Below are 15048 nucleotides of genomic sequence, written 5' to 3'. Positions count from 1 at the left end.
CCTACTGACTGCACTGCAGAGGAAGCAGCACGACTATTCTTCAAGAATGTGGTGAAGTACTGGGGATTGCCTAAGAGCATCATTAGTGATCGAGATCCACGCTTCACAGGACGACTATGGATAGAGTTGTTCAAACTCCTTGGGTCGGAGCTTCATTTCTCAATAAGCTTCCATCCTCAAACCGATGGGCATACTGAGAGAGTGAATGCCTTACTTGAGTGTTACTTGAGGTATTTTGTAAGTGCTAATCAGAAGGATTGGACAAAACTCCTAGACATTGCTCAATTCTCATACAATCTGCAAAGGAGCGAGTCTACAGGGAAGAGCCCATTTGAGATTGTGACTGGACAACAGCCGCTTACACCTCACTCTCTTTCTTCCTCTTACTCAGGAAAGAGCCCTGGAGCTTATCATATGATTAAGTCATGGGAAAAACAAGCAAATGTCACTCGTTCTTACCTCGACAAAGCTGCCAAGAGGATGAAGAAATGGGCAGATAAGAAGAGGAAGCATGCAAGCTATCAAGTGGGAGACAAGGTAATGATCAAACTTCTTCCACAACAATTCAAAGCCTTTCGCAAGGTTCATAAGGGCTTAATCCGCAAATATGAAGGGCCATTTGAGATCATTGGACGTGTTGGGGAGGTTGCTTACAATGTACAACTCCCTCCCTCTATGAAGATCCACCCGGTCTTCCATGTGAGTATGCTTAAACCATATCATGGAGACCAAGACGAACCGAGTAGAGGTGACTCAAGTCGCGCTCCGCCCGTGGTAATTAGATCCTTTGACAAAGAAATCGAAGAGATCCTAGCTAATCGCATCGTGCGACGAAGAGGGGTGCCACCAAGTATCCAATACTTGATCAAGTGGAAAGGGCTCCCGATAACCGAAGCTAGCTGGGAAACTCGCGAAGATCTGTGGCAATTCCAAGAACACCTAGAGCGCTATCATGAACAGAACGCGACGAGGACGTCTGCGCATTAGGTGGGGGAGAATGTCACGGTAAATTTTAGAAGGTTAAATTTAACAGTGTTTGTAGAGTTTTCAAGAGTATTTGAGAATGCTCTAGATGGTTCTGGAACGTTCTAGAATGTCCTAGAAGTTTCTGGAATATCCTAGAAGGTTCTAGAAGACTCTAGAAGATCATAGAGTATTCTAGAAGAGTGTAGATGTATAGAAGTATAAAGAGTGGTATGGAATAATCTAGAAACAATTGGAAAGTTGTGGTAGGATAGATATTTGTAAAGAAGGTTCTGGATGATTAATCTGGACCGTTGATTAGATTTGATCTTAACCATCAATTGAGGAGGTGGATGGCTATAAATAGGAGGTAAGAGTTAGTGTAAGGTGTGTGAATCATTTGTAACCACACTTGAGCAATAAAGTGTTCTTTCACCAAAGCTTCCTTTCTCTTGTGTTCTTTGCTTTCTTGCTAAGTATTGAGGGTTAGGCTGACTTGGTCTTAGCTCAAGAGGTTGAGTAAGTCCGAGTGCCGGCACGGTAGCGTTGGAGTGTGTCCAAGGCCGTGACATCTAGCTAAATTATCTACAAACAAATGATGAGCTAAGATTAACTGATTAATAACTTTGTGGTTTATTAGAATGTTAGATCTAAGGAAATTTAAATATCCAGTTTTTGATACAATGCAAAGCAATGTAACAAAAAAAAAAACACACGATTTCCCTAAGGATCAAATTTTCTTTAACCAACATAGAAAAGGAAAAAAGAGGGAAAAAATCCATTCACGCTAGTCCAACGAAACCTTTTTTTTTGTTACAAAAATCCTTTGCCAACAAACATGGATCCGATTTGGTTTTTAGTATTTTGACGATGCTCATAGAAAATTCAGTCACAGCTTCAGTGAATATTTAAAAAACCGAGCATTCCATTAAAAAGAGCAGCTTGGTTGACAACATTAATCTTAAGACACTTCAGTATACTCATCTGAGCAGAGTCTTTCATGTTGAAGTGACTTTGAAGTGAATATGCTAACTCCCTTCAACTGGGTGTTCTTAGTTTAATAAATAAAAAACGTTTTATTATTTTTTTTTCAAAGGTGATAATTCTTCATTAATTAGAAAGAAATTGGGCAAAAAGGCCTCAAACAAGATAAGAGTATTCATAGTTTGGTTAATTCAAAAATCAAACCAATTTTTTAGTTAACCAAAAATATAGTATTGGTTAATTAATTAAATTGGTTATACATAATAAAATTGGTTATTAACCGTTTAGTAAAATTTAAAACTGATTTTTAACCAGTTATTAAAATAAAAATCGGTTTTTACACTAAAAATCGGTTTTTACACTAAAAATCGGTTTTTACACCTAAAAATCGATTTTTACAAAAAAATAAATTTTTTTACGTACAAAAACCCAAATCTTTAACCTTTTTTTTTCAAATTGAATTTTTTAATCTAAAAATTAATTTTTTTCTTTCTAAATGATACGAGTAACATTTGTAAATAATGAAATTCCTTCCATTGCTTCATCTTTTTTCTAATGTAAATAATTTTCTTTCTGAGTAAAGTATCATTTTTGTCCCCAACGTTTGGGGTAAGTCCCAAAGTTGTTCCTAACGTTTCAATCGTCTTATTTAAGTCCCTAATGTTTCAAAATTGACTCAATGTTGTCCTGCCGTTAGAGATCCGTTAACAGAATTGACGGCGGGACAAAATTGAGACAAATTTGAAACATTAGGGACTATAATAGGACTAAAACGTTGGGGATAAAAACGATACATAGAAATAAATTTTAGTTTTATCCTTCAATAATATCAATTTTTTACTGTACATAGTATTCAATTATTTAATAATCACATTACTTTCATTCTAAATAAATTTATTTCTTTATAATTTTACACTTAAAGTTATAAGTTAATATAAAAATATAAAAAAAGGGGAGAGAGAGGACGAGGAGATAGAGGAGAGAGGAAGGGAAGAGAAGGGAGGGGGAGAAAGAGGACAAGGAGAGAGAGACAGAATGAGAGAAAGACAGGGGGAGAGAAGGAGAGAAAGACAGAGAGAGAGAAGGAGAGAAAGAGAGAGAGAGAGAGGAGGGAGAGCAAAGGAGAGAGAGAGAGAAAGAGAGAGGGGGGAGAGAAGGAGAGAGAGAGAAAAAAAGGGAGGGGAGAGAGAGGAGGATAGAAAAGAGGAAAAAGGGAGAGAGGGAGAGGAAGAGAGTGAGAGTGAGAGAGAGAGAGAGAGAGAGAGAGAAGAACAAGAAGAAGAAGAAGAGAGAGGGGAAGGAAGGGGGGAGAGAGAGAAGGAAAGAGACAAAGAGAAGGAGGAGAAAGAAAAAAATGAGAGAGAGAGAGAGAGAGGAAAGAGAAAAGGAGAGAGAGAAGGGAGAGAAAGAGGAGAGAGAGAGAGAGAGAGAGAGAGAGAGAAGAAGAAGAAGAGAAAGAAGGGAGGGAGAGAGAAAGAGAGAGGAAGGGAGAGAGAGAGAGAGAGGGAGAGAGAGTATGTAAAAACTAATTTTGGAGTTTGAATAAAACCAGTTTTAATTAGGTTTTGATTTTAATTTGGTTTTGGTTTTGGTTAACCAGTTAAAAACCGGTTTTTTTTAATTTGGTTTTGGTTAACCAATTCTAAAAAATATGAATATGGTTTTAAAATTATTTTATTAAACTGGTTAACCAAAATGTGGTTATGATTTTTTAACCGGTTAACCACATTTTGATTTTTTTTTTTATGAACATCCCTAAGACAATATATATAAGGGTTTTTGGCAAAAAAAATCTGCAATTGGGGGGAATCAAACTTCCAAGTTTTAGTTCAAGCACAGTGAAATCCAAGAGTAAATTAATGCCATTCTAAAAGGGTAAAAGATATCAGAATTTTGTTGCAAGAGCAGCAAGAGCTTGGAGTTACCTGGACACCAAGAGAGGGAAATGAACTTGCGAACAGAGTTGCGAGATTGGCGACAGAAGAGAGTCTGAGTCGCCACTGGGCAACAACACCTCCCGGAGCAGTAAGGGACATCTTCAAAGCAGAGGCAGATAGAATCTCTCCTCATCAAACCACGGGTTTCAATCATTCAATGTTTCATGGCTACCCAATCGTTTGGGGTAGGGTAGACAAGGAAACCACGGTTGGGGAAGCAACAAGGAGAAGGAATCAGAGCTTCAGAGCGGCTTGGCACCTGGAAGCAATGGAGGAGGAAGGGGGAGTTGCAGATCAGATTCATTCATGTGTCTGGGGCGGGTCATGGAGAATCGGAGCAGCTTTCGAAGCATTAGGGGGTGGGTGGGTCTCTTTATGCCGATTTTTTTTCTCGTGTTGTGTTGTTGGGTTTGAGAAAAACAACCTAAAGAAATGAAACCTTCCTATATGTAGCTTTTACAAGTAAATTGCAAATTATAATTTATCAGAAAAATTTATCATGAATATCAATCAGTCTTTCATACCTCTGAAGATCACTACATGAAATATTCAAAGAGACTAATGCATTGCGTTTCATTCAATGAAGTGGCTGATGCAAGCAATTTCAAAGTTCTATAATCTTATAGCAGCCAGCTAAAAATAGTTCTCTAAAAATATGTGTTGAGATTCACATACATAATTTGCTACAATGCTCTCCTTTTTTGGCAATTTTGTCATACAGATTCAGACTCACCAAGTTGGCTCAAAATAATCAAGAATTGCCGAGTTAAAAACGAATCCAGGTCTTCATGAAACCTGAATAAGCTTGATTAAGTGTTTGAAAAAGTTGATTGAATTTCGAGCCAACTGGTTTCTGTGCCTGCATCAATCATGTATGACATCATTATGCCAAAATGCAGAAGAAATGATGGGGCCAACAATATACTTCTAAAACATTGAGATAATTTTCATATAAGGAGAAAAGAACTTCAAAATCCCAGTGATAATCCAAGGAAGACAAATCATATTGAACAAGTCAAACAGAACTCAATATGTTTGGATTAATGGTAAGTAATGCAGTAGAGGAGAATGGAACACAAGGTTGTGTAATGGAACAGGAAAATAGAGTAATTTTTTTTACTTAATTGTTTCAATAAAAAAAATAGGTTCTATCACAAGACACCCAAATCGGGAGGACCAAAAAATTGGAAATTGTAATGGAATCGGGAGGAAATAATTCCGTCACTAACTATTCCATCCTACTAAAATTTAAGCAATTCAAACAATGGAAGCTATTAAAATACCTTGGACTCCATTTTCATCTCAAACCAACAAACCAGACAGGATAAGAGCAAAGTGTCCAAATGAAATTGACAAATTACACTGGCAAGTGTATGGGTATTTTTTACTAAACTACTAACACAACTTAAATAAATACTAACTGTTTCAAAACTATCCTACTATTAAAAATTTAAAAAGAAAAAAAGAGGGTGGGAGATATTCTATTTTTGGACAAAACATTATCACCTACATGATAATAAGATTTTCTCCTCAATTGAAAAGTCAAATTTGTTTGACATCCTGGGAATAAAAATAAAATAAAATAAAATAAACTGATTACCAACTTACCAATGGATCAAAGGGTTTTCCAACTGTCTTAACTGGTTCAACTCCAAGTGCAGTAAGAATTTCCATGAACTGTTTATATATGCTCTGATAGCTGTTGTTTATTTTCTCCTCTCCTTCTGTCTCCACCTTGATCTGAGTTTTTGCTCTCTCAAAATTATCCAATACAGGCAACAAGCTCTCCATAACTTCCCCCTGTGCATTAGTGACCAGAGAAAGGCGATCTCTCTCGGTTCTCTTCCGGAAATTGTCAAAGTCTGCACTAATCCTTAGAATCCTATCCTTCTCTATTGATAACTCTGCAGATAACGAAGCTATTTTCCTTTCAAGACCTATTTTCTCATCTTCAATGGACTTCAAATATGATTCCAGCTCGGCAACTATGGCTTCATTATTATTAGCTACCGCTTCTTTGTAAGATTGCAGTAACTCTTGCAAGGGTGAAGATTCCTCACTTTCATCAGCCTCACTAACCTCATTATGGCCAGCACTGTCCTCTACATCAACAGCACCATCCTGTTACAAGAGTTCACCAGAAAATTGAGCTAGAACATGGAAAATCAACTAATCCTAAAAACTCTTGACTCATCATTTTCTTTATCCGAGATAATCAAAGTTGCAAATATCAAAGATAGGTATGCATTGTGTGTGATTCTTAGATAAGCTTCTTAAAAGAACAAAACCAGAATATTTTTGTTTTCCTTTTTCAAAATAATCTATCCAACCACAATCTAAAGTTCATAATTTCAGAGTCACAGTTTGCCCAAAATAAATTTGTATTCTGGAACGGTCCAAAATGATAGCTTTCCTCAGGTATCATAAACAATTAAAATAAAACTATCATATATTATCAATTTACCATTGAATATCGCCTCAATTTTATATAGCATCACAAAATGCAAAGTATGATACACACTACTTCAAAGTAAGTCAACATAAAAGTCTCTCATTCCAATACAGTCCTTCTCAAACCAAGAAATTTTGCAATCCAAAATTCAACTAGGTTACAATTTCACCCAACCGCACAAAATTTGAAAGGAAACAAAAAAAGAACTTAAATTTAATTCCAAATTGAAACTCACCTCAAGCTGAAGCTCAGGTTCTTGAACTTGAGGCGAGGCCTCGGTGTCTCCTTCGAAAGCGAAAGGGGCGAACTTCGTGAAGCGCAGGGAAGGAATTGAAGGGAACCGCAAAGTGGTCCTTCTGCGGGTAGCAGTTTGTCTGAAAGAGGGAAAGGCAACGCATGAGGGCTTGGTGGCGGCGGCGGCGGAAGAAGAGGAGGAGCGCGGCGGCAGGATAACTGGCCGGAGAATGGGGGTTCTAAAGACAGTGGCCATTTTGGAGAGGAAAATGAAGATTGAAGAGAGGAAGATAAGGGGAGGGAAGTGAGAAGTGGAACTGTGGAAGGGCAAGTGTTAGCTGTCAGGTGGCGAGTGGGGTAATTACTTTGGAAGACATTGGTGGGTGATGGGGCTCCGTTCGATGGCCACTTGGTATTTCAATCTGACGGTTCCCCTGCCTTCGTTTTGCCTTCTGTTTTATTGGAAGAGAAACCTTGAGAAAGATCTGGAAGGATTAATAACTGCTACTCTGCTACAACAATGAACATCAGTGATAGCTAAAATTTAATAAGTAAAAAATAACAAAGTATGTCATTTTAATTTCTTTCTCCCTGTGTCACCGTTAATAGCCGGTCACCTATAAATTCTCAAAACCTGAAAACCGTATCAACCGTTTCCCTTCCACTTGTAACTTCTTGAGTTTGGTCCCCCCTCTCTTTAAACTCTTGTTTCCTTGTTCTTTTGTCTCTTTCTCTCTCTCTCTCTCTCTCTCTCTCTCTCTCAAGTCTAACTACACTGGGAGCAGAGTGAGATAGTGGAACCAGAGAGAACAACAGGTTCAAGCTCAGATCAACAACAACAATGGCTTCCTCTTCCAAGGACCGTGAGAACTTCGTCTACATAGCTAAGCTAGCTGAGCAAGCTGAACGCTATGATGGTTCTCTCTCTCTCTCTCTCTCTCTCTCTCTCTCTCTGTGTGGACACTGTTTCAGATTCTTCCATTTTATGCTTCATTGCACTTTCATTCATTTCTTCAGCACTTTCCAAAACTACCCACTTTCTCTTTTTTGTTTTTCTTCAAGGACTCCTTTTATCTGATAAAGTTTGTCTTTGCAAAAAAGCTTTCCTTTTTTTTTTTTTTTTTTTAAATTTTCTTCCCACCCATATGCATTAATTACACTCATACCTCATACTTCACTTTTTACATGCCCACATAGTCATTTATGCAAAAGCCACAAAAAAGAACAAAAATTTGGAATCTTTTTCAAAGTTTGTGCAATGTGTGCAACATGGGGTTGGTGATGCAGAAATGGTGGTGGCCATGAAGAAGGTAGCGAAGCTTGACGTTGAGCTGAGTGTGGAAGAGAGGAACCTGTTCTCTGTTGGGTACAAGAACGTGGTGGGTTCAAGGAGGGCTTCATGGAGGATCCTGTCAAAGATAGAGCAGAAGGAAGAGTCAAGGGGCAATGAGGTAAATGCAAAGCGCATAAGGGAATACATGCACAAGGTGGAGTTGGAGCTCTCGAAAATTTGCAGTGACATTATGATTGTCTTAGATGAGCATCTTATCCCATCCACTAATGTTGCTGAGTCCACTGTTTTTTACTATAAAATGTAATGTAATGCCTTCTTTTTAGTGTGTGTAAAATTTTTTGGCTGGTTTTCGTGTATGTTTGCGTATTAGTTTGTGATATCAATCCATGCCTCTAGAATTGATTCTGTCAGAAGTGAAAATATTTTATTTTATGTGGGAACCACTTTTTAGAGGAGCTAACAAAGTAAATCACTTTTCATCAAAATTAAAATTTTAACTAAATTGGTTCTGCCAAAACTTCTACTTAAGCAGAATTGTTTGTGGTGGAGTGGTTTTTTAAGTTGTTATGTTTTGTTATGTGTTAGATTATGGCAGTTTATGTACTGTTTTTGAGTTTTGGATTTGATGCAGGAAAGGAGACTACTATCGGTATTTAGCGGAATTTAAAGATGGTGATGAGAAAAAAGAGGTGGCAGATCAGTCACTTAAAGCATATGAGGTATTCTATTCACTTAATTAGGTTGGAATGAATTTCCGAATTTCCTTTTTTAGCACAAGATGTAAAATTGAAATGATGTTTATTAGAATATGAGTTGAAGGCAAAGCTTCATAGTCCTGAATTTATCAGAAAAATTGTCATCCTTTCACAGCTTTGTGTTAGAAGGTTAGAGAGATATGATTTCATTTGGAAATGGATTTCCTCATCTGAAAAGTTCAGATGATTTGATCATGTTTTGATTTTTATTAGATTCTCTTATCATCCCATACTTGGACTCCTCATTAATGGTTAATAGTGAACATCAAAATAGGACCAAGTCATGTGAAATCTTCACGAGAGGATCCATTTCCGATTCATCCGCATTTTGGCTCATAAGATCCTGCCACTTGGGATTACCTTGTACACCATGCTTTAATTAAGGCTTGAGTTTATCTGAACGTTTTTGTGTTTATATTGAAATATTGAATTAGGTATGATGTAATTGGCGTATGATATGAATTAATCCTCTGCAAATTTGAAGTTACTTTCAACGTTTTTATTGATCTATGCTATTTGCCTGATTAGGGAACTCCACACGTTTGTTTATTTAACTTTGCAACTAGTACTGAATTCACTTTTCTTTATGCATTATGAGGGTGTGGTCCATATGTTAATCTTTCATAATTTTCTCAAGTTGTTTGGCTGTTATGGAACTGACGCTGCCCCCTCCCCGAACAACAGCAAGAGTCAAGAGATTCTTTTGTTTCTCCCCAATGAACCTTTTGCTTAGCTAGTTGATATCTTCTAGACCGAAGTAGGACTTCACATGATACAGAAAGCTATTTGCAGTCTCAGAAAATCAAGCTCCGATTATACTGATGGAATGAGTAAACTACCTCTGTTTGGGAGGCAGATTAGGTGTAAGAGACGTGATAGTTTCTATGCCAAGTTTTCATATTTTTATGCTAATGGAAATTAATCTTCAATCCAGAAATTTTCAGGTAGAGAGTTGGCAAACATTATCAGTGGTGCACCGCTATGTTTCTAACTACCTAAGTAGAATCACTTGTAACATTATCAAACATACATTAGAAGCTCATTTTCCTCTACATCAACCTTGATTATACTTTCAATTCCCCATTCATATTTTTTGCTTATTGGAGAAGGTTGGATGTTCTTCATTTTCCTTCTGCTTAAGTTTGATCTGTTTAATTGAGTGCACTGAGCCACCATAAGATTTGCAGTTAACAGTTATAAGTTAATTTAGTATTTGGGTATATTTCTTAAATCTGTATTGGTTGGAAATATTTGCAAGTCCATTCATCAGGCTTACTTCTTGTCATAATTGTTGGAGTTTGCACCAGCTTTTCATTTCATGCTATGTTTGTCTGGGTTCTTTTCTTGTTCCCAAACAAGGTCGTATTTCAAATTATTCGTGAATAACGGAGAAAGCTTCACAACTTTCAGCACTGAAGACTGAAACTATTGAGTTAACGATTATTTGCAGGCAGCTGCTACAACTGCCGAGAGTGAATTACCACCTACGCATCCTATCCGACTGGGTCTAATTCTAAATTTCTCAGTGTTTTATTATGAGATAATGAATTCACCTGAAAGGTATAGTGAAATTGCTCTGCTTATGAGAACAAACAAAAGTAGTGGCAGATTCTTATGTTGTCTATCTTTGTTTCTCCAGGGCATGCCACCTTGCGAAACAAGCCTTTGATGATGCTGTTTTGGAGCTGGATTCCCTGAATGAGGACTCTTACAAGGACAGTACCTTGATCATGCAACTTTTAAGAGACAACCTTACTTTGTGGACTTCTGATGTCCCAGAAGATAGTGGTAAGACATATCCTTATACATACATAGGACTGTAGGAGTTGTGTTATTTGTGCCGATTCTTATCTTGTACATTGAGCTGAGTAGCTGACATACACCCTTATATGTCGGTCCCATACCCCAATTAATGGTGGAAGAGTGTGTGTTGGCTTCATATACCAGGCAAAATAAGTGCGCAAAAGATTTCTCGATACATAGCCGTAACACAGTTTCCATTTATTTACAATGTTTTGCACAACCTGTCTTTTGAGATGCAAAGGACATCTAGATTTCTAACATTGCTAAACCTATTAAATTTATATCACTTCTTGCATCATATCTGAAAATCTTTTAATTAGAAGGTAGAATCTAGTTTTGGCCTTTATCGACATTTTCAAATAAGGCCTTTTCCTTCTGAGGCTCCAGTTAGTAGAGTCAAGAGTGGATCTGGGGGAGGGTAGTCTTCTAGGTAGAGGTAGAGAGATATCCAAGAAAACTTTAGAGGAAATTATTAAAAGAGATATAAATGTGAATGATTTAAACCCATATATGATTTATGAATATGATAAAACATTTAGACATCATTCGTTTCATGTAACCAACCCCATCTATTGAGACAATGCTTAAAGAGTGATGCTGCTTTCAATACTTATTTATGTGGCCTTGATAATTTTTATTTTACGCCTTTGAAGCATAAACTTTTATCGGTGCTTAATTATAGTTACTTTGTCATAACTTTTTAAACTTGCATTTTCAGATGATCAAAAGTTGGAAAGCACAGCCAAGGGTGGTCAAGCAGAAGATGAGGTTGGCTGCTAAATAGTTTGTTCTTGTCAACTTTGGGTGATGCACCTCACAAACATTCATTGAGTTAATTGTTATTTTAGCTTGAGAGAACATTTGAATCATTGCTATTGTTGGCTAAGTCTTCTTAAGTTTCTGCAACAAACAACCCTATTGATTTGGAACACATTGTGATTCCACTTTTTTTTTTCTGCTTTGTTATAAATTAAATTGGTTGATACCACCAAAGATTAGCCCTTGAAAAATTTTATCATGATGAGCCTGTCCTAATATTCAGATAGGTAGCATAATAGTTAGACTATTAGAGCCTGTCCTAATTTGTGCAATACAGTATTAACGTAGTGAAAAAAAAAATATTTTTTAAGTTAAAAAGAAGAGTGGTGCAAGAAAAGGATTTTGAATAAACAAAAAAGAAAAGTATAACATAATTTAAGTTTAGTGCATTACAATAGGCTACTAAAAAAAAATGTTATAAATCAACTTGGATTAGTCTAGTGGTTAATTCATTAGTCTGTTTTAATAAGTGTTAGGAGTTTGAATTTTATCTTGTGCATGTACAGTGAAAAATCAAGAAAAAAAAGAATATAATCATATTTAATCACTGTGATCAAGCTTTTGCTGCTAGATTTCTCTTTTTTTTTTCTAATTGATTTTTTATGTATGAAATTTTTTTTTAAATCACAATAGAGCCTCTTTCTTTTAAAAATATTTATTTTTTCTCGCACTCAGAATGTTTCAAGTTGTAGAACCCAACAGAAATGAAAAATGGCATAAGTCTGATTTTTTCAAACTGAACAGGTCATCATAAGGTGGTAACATGGGAAAAAAAACATAAGTTGGTAATAAACCTGAAAAGTACAAGCCATATTTTAGAAATATCAAGGCCAACCAAGAAAGTGTGCAAATTTCATAGTTAATAAAAGGGCTAAATGATAAATCAGAAATTAACAATCCAGAAAAGTCTTCAATATATACGTGGTAGGCAGGGAAACTGTTGAAATTTGAAACCTCTTTATGAGAAAATGTCCTTGTAATAGAAATCATGATATTTATACTATATCATTCCTAGGATCTTAGGTGAAATTAGCTCACCCCATATTGCATTTGATCAAAAATTCATTATTAGTGAAAAATTAGGCCACGTCAGATTCCATTTTGATCAAAATAATGTCCAATAGTTACCAAAATAGAAAAATAATGATATCAAATGTCACTGCACTAATATCTTCAATAGATCTGTTGCAGCCTCAGCTATGCTAATTCGAAGCGTCGCCAATGAATTCGTCCTCATGAGGTCCTAAGCTTTTTTTCCTCACAAATTCATGGCATTAAACAACATTTCTCTTCCCAACTCAGCATTGTGATTGAAGAATTTCAAGGGCTGTCAAAGAACCAATTATATGAGGCTGCAGAGGCCTATTTAGGAAGCAAAGGCACCCTCTCAGTGTTACCATGGTACAAAGAGTTTTAGGAAAGAAACGAAGAATTATTTAGAAAAGTATTATTTTTATTATTCATATTTTTTCATCTGTGATTACAAGATTCTTACCAATATATAGACCAAGAGTACGCTAAGAGTACATTGATTTTTTTTTCTAATCTTTCTTTGATATTTTCCTGATTTTGTTTCCTAATTATGATATTCTAATAATCAGCTCATAGAGTTAAAGCAGGAAAATCTGAAGATGATAAGAGACTCGCATTCGTCATTAATAAAAACCAAGAAGTATGTGATGATTTCGATGGAGTCAAAGTGAGGTGGAAGCTTGTCTGTAATGTATACAGATACCATAATAGTATGAGCGAAAACTGAGACCAGAAATAAGGTCTTATGAGCTAAGCTTTCACAGGAAACACAAAGAGAAGATCTTGAATTCTTACTTGCCTTATGTGTTGGAAAGAGGAAAAGCCATCAAAGAAGGTAACTTGGTTGCCAAGCTTCACAAACATGAATGTGAAGGTTATTGGAAAAGAGAAGCTATGAATTTCAATCACCCCATAAGTTTCAAGACAATTGCAATTGATTCTAAGCTTAAAAAGGAAATAATTGATGATTTGGACAAGTTTTTGAATGGCAAAGAGTTCTATGAAAAAACTGGGAGAGCTTGGAAAAGAGAGTACTTGCTTTATGGTCCTCCAGGGACCGGCAAGTCTAGCCTCATCACGGCCATGGCCAATTATCTTAACTATGATATCTATGATCTAGATCTCGCTGGTGTAGATGACAATTTGGACTTGAAGAATCTAATGCTTCGGATGAATAACCTTTCCTTACTTGTTGTGGAAGATATTGATTGCAGTATAGAGCTGCAGAACAGAGAAGAAGGAGAAGAAAATAAGGTTTGCAATTTTTATTTCATTATATAATTACTCATTTTTGGTAATGAAGAATGAAATAATTGATAATTTCAACAGGTAACACTTCCAGGGCTATTGAATGCAACAGATGGTCTATGGTCATGCTGCAACGAGGAACGAATCATCGTGTTCACGACAAATCATAAAGAGAGGCTTGATCCTACTCTTCCAAGGCCTGGAAGAATGGACATGCACATTCACTTGTCATACTGCACTTTCTCTGCTTTTAAACAATTGGCATTCAACTACCTTGGAATCTCACATCACAATCTCTTTCAAGAGATTGAAGGGCTCTTAGGAGAAGTGCGGGTTACTCCAGCAGAAATTGCAGAAGAACTAACAAAAAAAGATCAATTTCAAAGAGCCCTTGCAAGAATTTGTCAATTTCTTGCATAACAAGGTACTAATGTCGGTGTCTTGGGAGAGTTCCTGTGACAGCCGATCACAAGAAAGCCAAAGCTCGTTCGCACATAAAGGCAGTAGACAGAGTTGGGTTGGCCGAGGCCGGAGGAGCAGATAGGTGTCGGTAGTGTAATTAACCTTAGTGCTAACGACCCTCTTCAAGAGCTTGTCAGCTTTCTTGAATCACAAGAAACCAATAATGCTATTCATGAATGTTGTTCATGACTTGTGTATGTAAGTTTTGATTTTGGAGGTAAAAAAATAGAGTAATGCTACACATCCAACTCTTTTTATGAATTAAGTCCAACCAAATTAAATAATAAGACTTGAAATAATGCTAACTATAAGTCTATAATTGATTTTTGTTATGTTAGACCAATTTAATTAGATTTGATTAATAAAAAGTCTTGGATATGTATTATTTAAAAAGATGAGACTTGGAGGTGTAAAGTTTTAAGTTCCTTTCAAGGATATTAAATTCATAGGAAAAGTTTAGTGTTACTTTGATTTTGCCATGTCATTACGTTTTTAACGCTTTAATTTTGCGCTACGAAAGTCACGATCTTATATATATATATATATAGTGTGTGTTGCCTTGGGATAAAATTTTCATAAATTTGATCTCTAATATGTGTAAAAATTCTTTTTATGCAATTTTTTTAAAAAAATTAGAGAAAAAGACAAATAGGTTATTGACTTTTTGTTCTGTTGATATTTAAGTCATTGACGATTTGAAAATGAATTTAAGTTCCTGACATTTTTAAAATTTGGATATATCGATCCTTTATATTTGGTCTGTTAGACCCAACGGAAAAATCAAACGTGACTCTGTTCTATTGACCTAGTTGATACGGATGCAGACGTGAAAGAGTTTTTAAAATGGGACAAATTAAACTTAGGAATCGATGTGTCCAGATTTTAAAAAAGTTAGGAACTTAAATATATTTTTAAATATTTAGGGACTTAAAAATGTCTGCAGATAAAAAAATCAGGGATCGATTTGTCATTTTCTCTTTTTAAAACGAAAACAACCTCATGTAAACCAGATATTAGAAAATTTCTTTGATACAATCATCAAATAGAAAAAAAAGTAGTCATTTG

The 15048-nt window shown here is 36.0% G+C and overlaps 4 protein-coding genes across 6 annotated transcripts in view; 2 read left to right on the top strand and 2 right to left on the bottom strand.

The window, feature by feature from the left end:
- The window catches only part of LOC107612573 (folate synthesis bifunctional protein, mitochondrial), a 14320-nt gene extending 10152 nt beyond the window's left edge, over nucleotides 1–4168 (bottom strand). For 2 of the 3 annotated variants that reach the window (XM_016314256.2, XM_016314257.2), the window contains exon 1: nucleotides 3873–4168. The gene's annotated coding sequence lies outside the window, so the exon portion shown is untranslated. Of the gene's footprint in view, nucleotides 1–2665; nucleotides 2681–3872 lie in introns of those variants that run through there. The other variant, XM_016314259.2, reaches the window with a different exon arrangement.
- Nucleotides 5493–7088, bottom strand: LOC107612574 (protein GrpE; the record flags this gene model as incomplete). Its single annotated transcript, XM_016314262.2, is given in 2 exon segments — nucleotides 5493–6005; nucleotides 6572–7088. Coding segments are annotated over 2 exon segments (768 nt in total), but the record flags the coding sequence as incomplete, so codon positions are not given.
- LOC107612575 (14-3-3-like protein D) lies at nucleotides 7224–11435 on the top strand. Its single transcript, XM_016314264.2, has 6 exons — nucleotides 7224–7487; nucleotides 7858–8164; nucleotides 8496–8583; nucleotides 10070–10179; nucleotides 10259–10407; nucleotides 11141–11435. The coding sequence occupies exons 1-6, from the start codon at nucleotides 7412–7414 to the stop codon at nucleotides 11200–11202; spliced, it is 792 nt and encodes a 263-aa protein (XP_016169750.1). The 5' UTR covers nucleotides 7224–7411; the 3' UTR covers nucleotides 11203–11435.
- LOC107610828 (AAA-ATPase At3g50940-like) lies at nucleotides 11946–14280 on the top strand. Its single transcript, XM_016312823.2, has 4 exons — nucleotides 11946–11961; nucleotides 12843–12913; nucleotides 12985–13527; nucleotides 13603–14280. The coding sequence occupies exons 1-4, from the start codon at nucleotides 11946–11948 to the stop codon at nucleotides 13939–13941; spliced, it is 969 nt and encodes a 322-aa protein (XP_016168309.1). The 3' UTR covers nucleotides 13942–14280.

This window comes from Arachis ipaensis, chromosome B08 (genome assembly GCF_000816755.2).
Source record: "Arachis ipaensis cultivar K30076 chromosome B08, Araip1.1, whole genome shotgun sequence".
Taxonomy (NCBI): Eukaryota; Viridiplantae; Streptophyta; class Magnoliopsida; order Fabales; family Fabaceae; genus Arachis; species Arachis ipaensis.
This window is presented reverse-complemented; position numbering and strand designations above follow the sequence as displayed.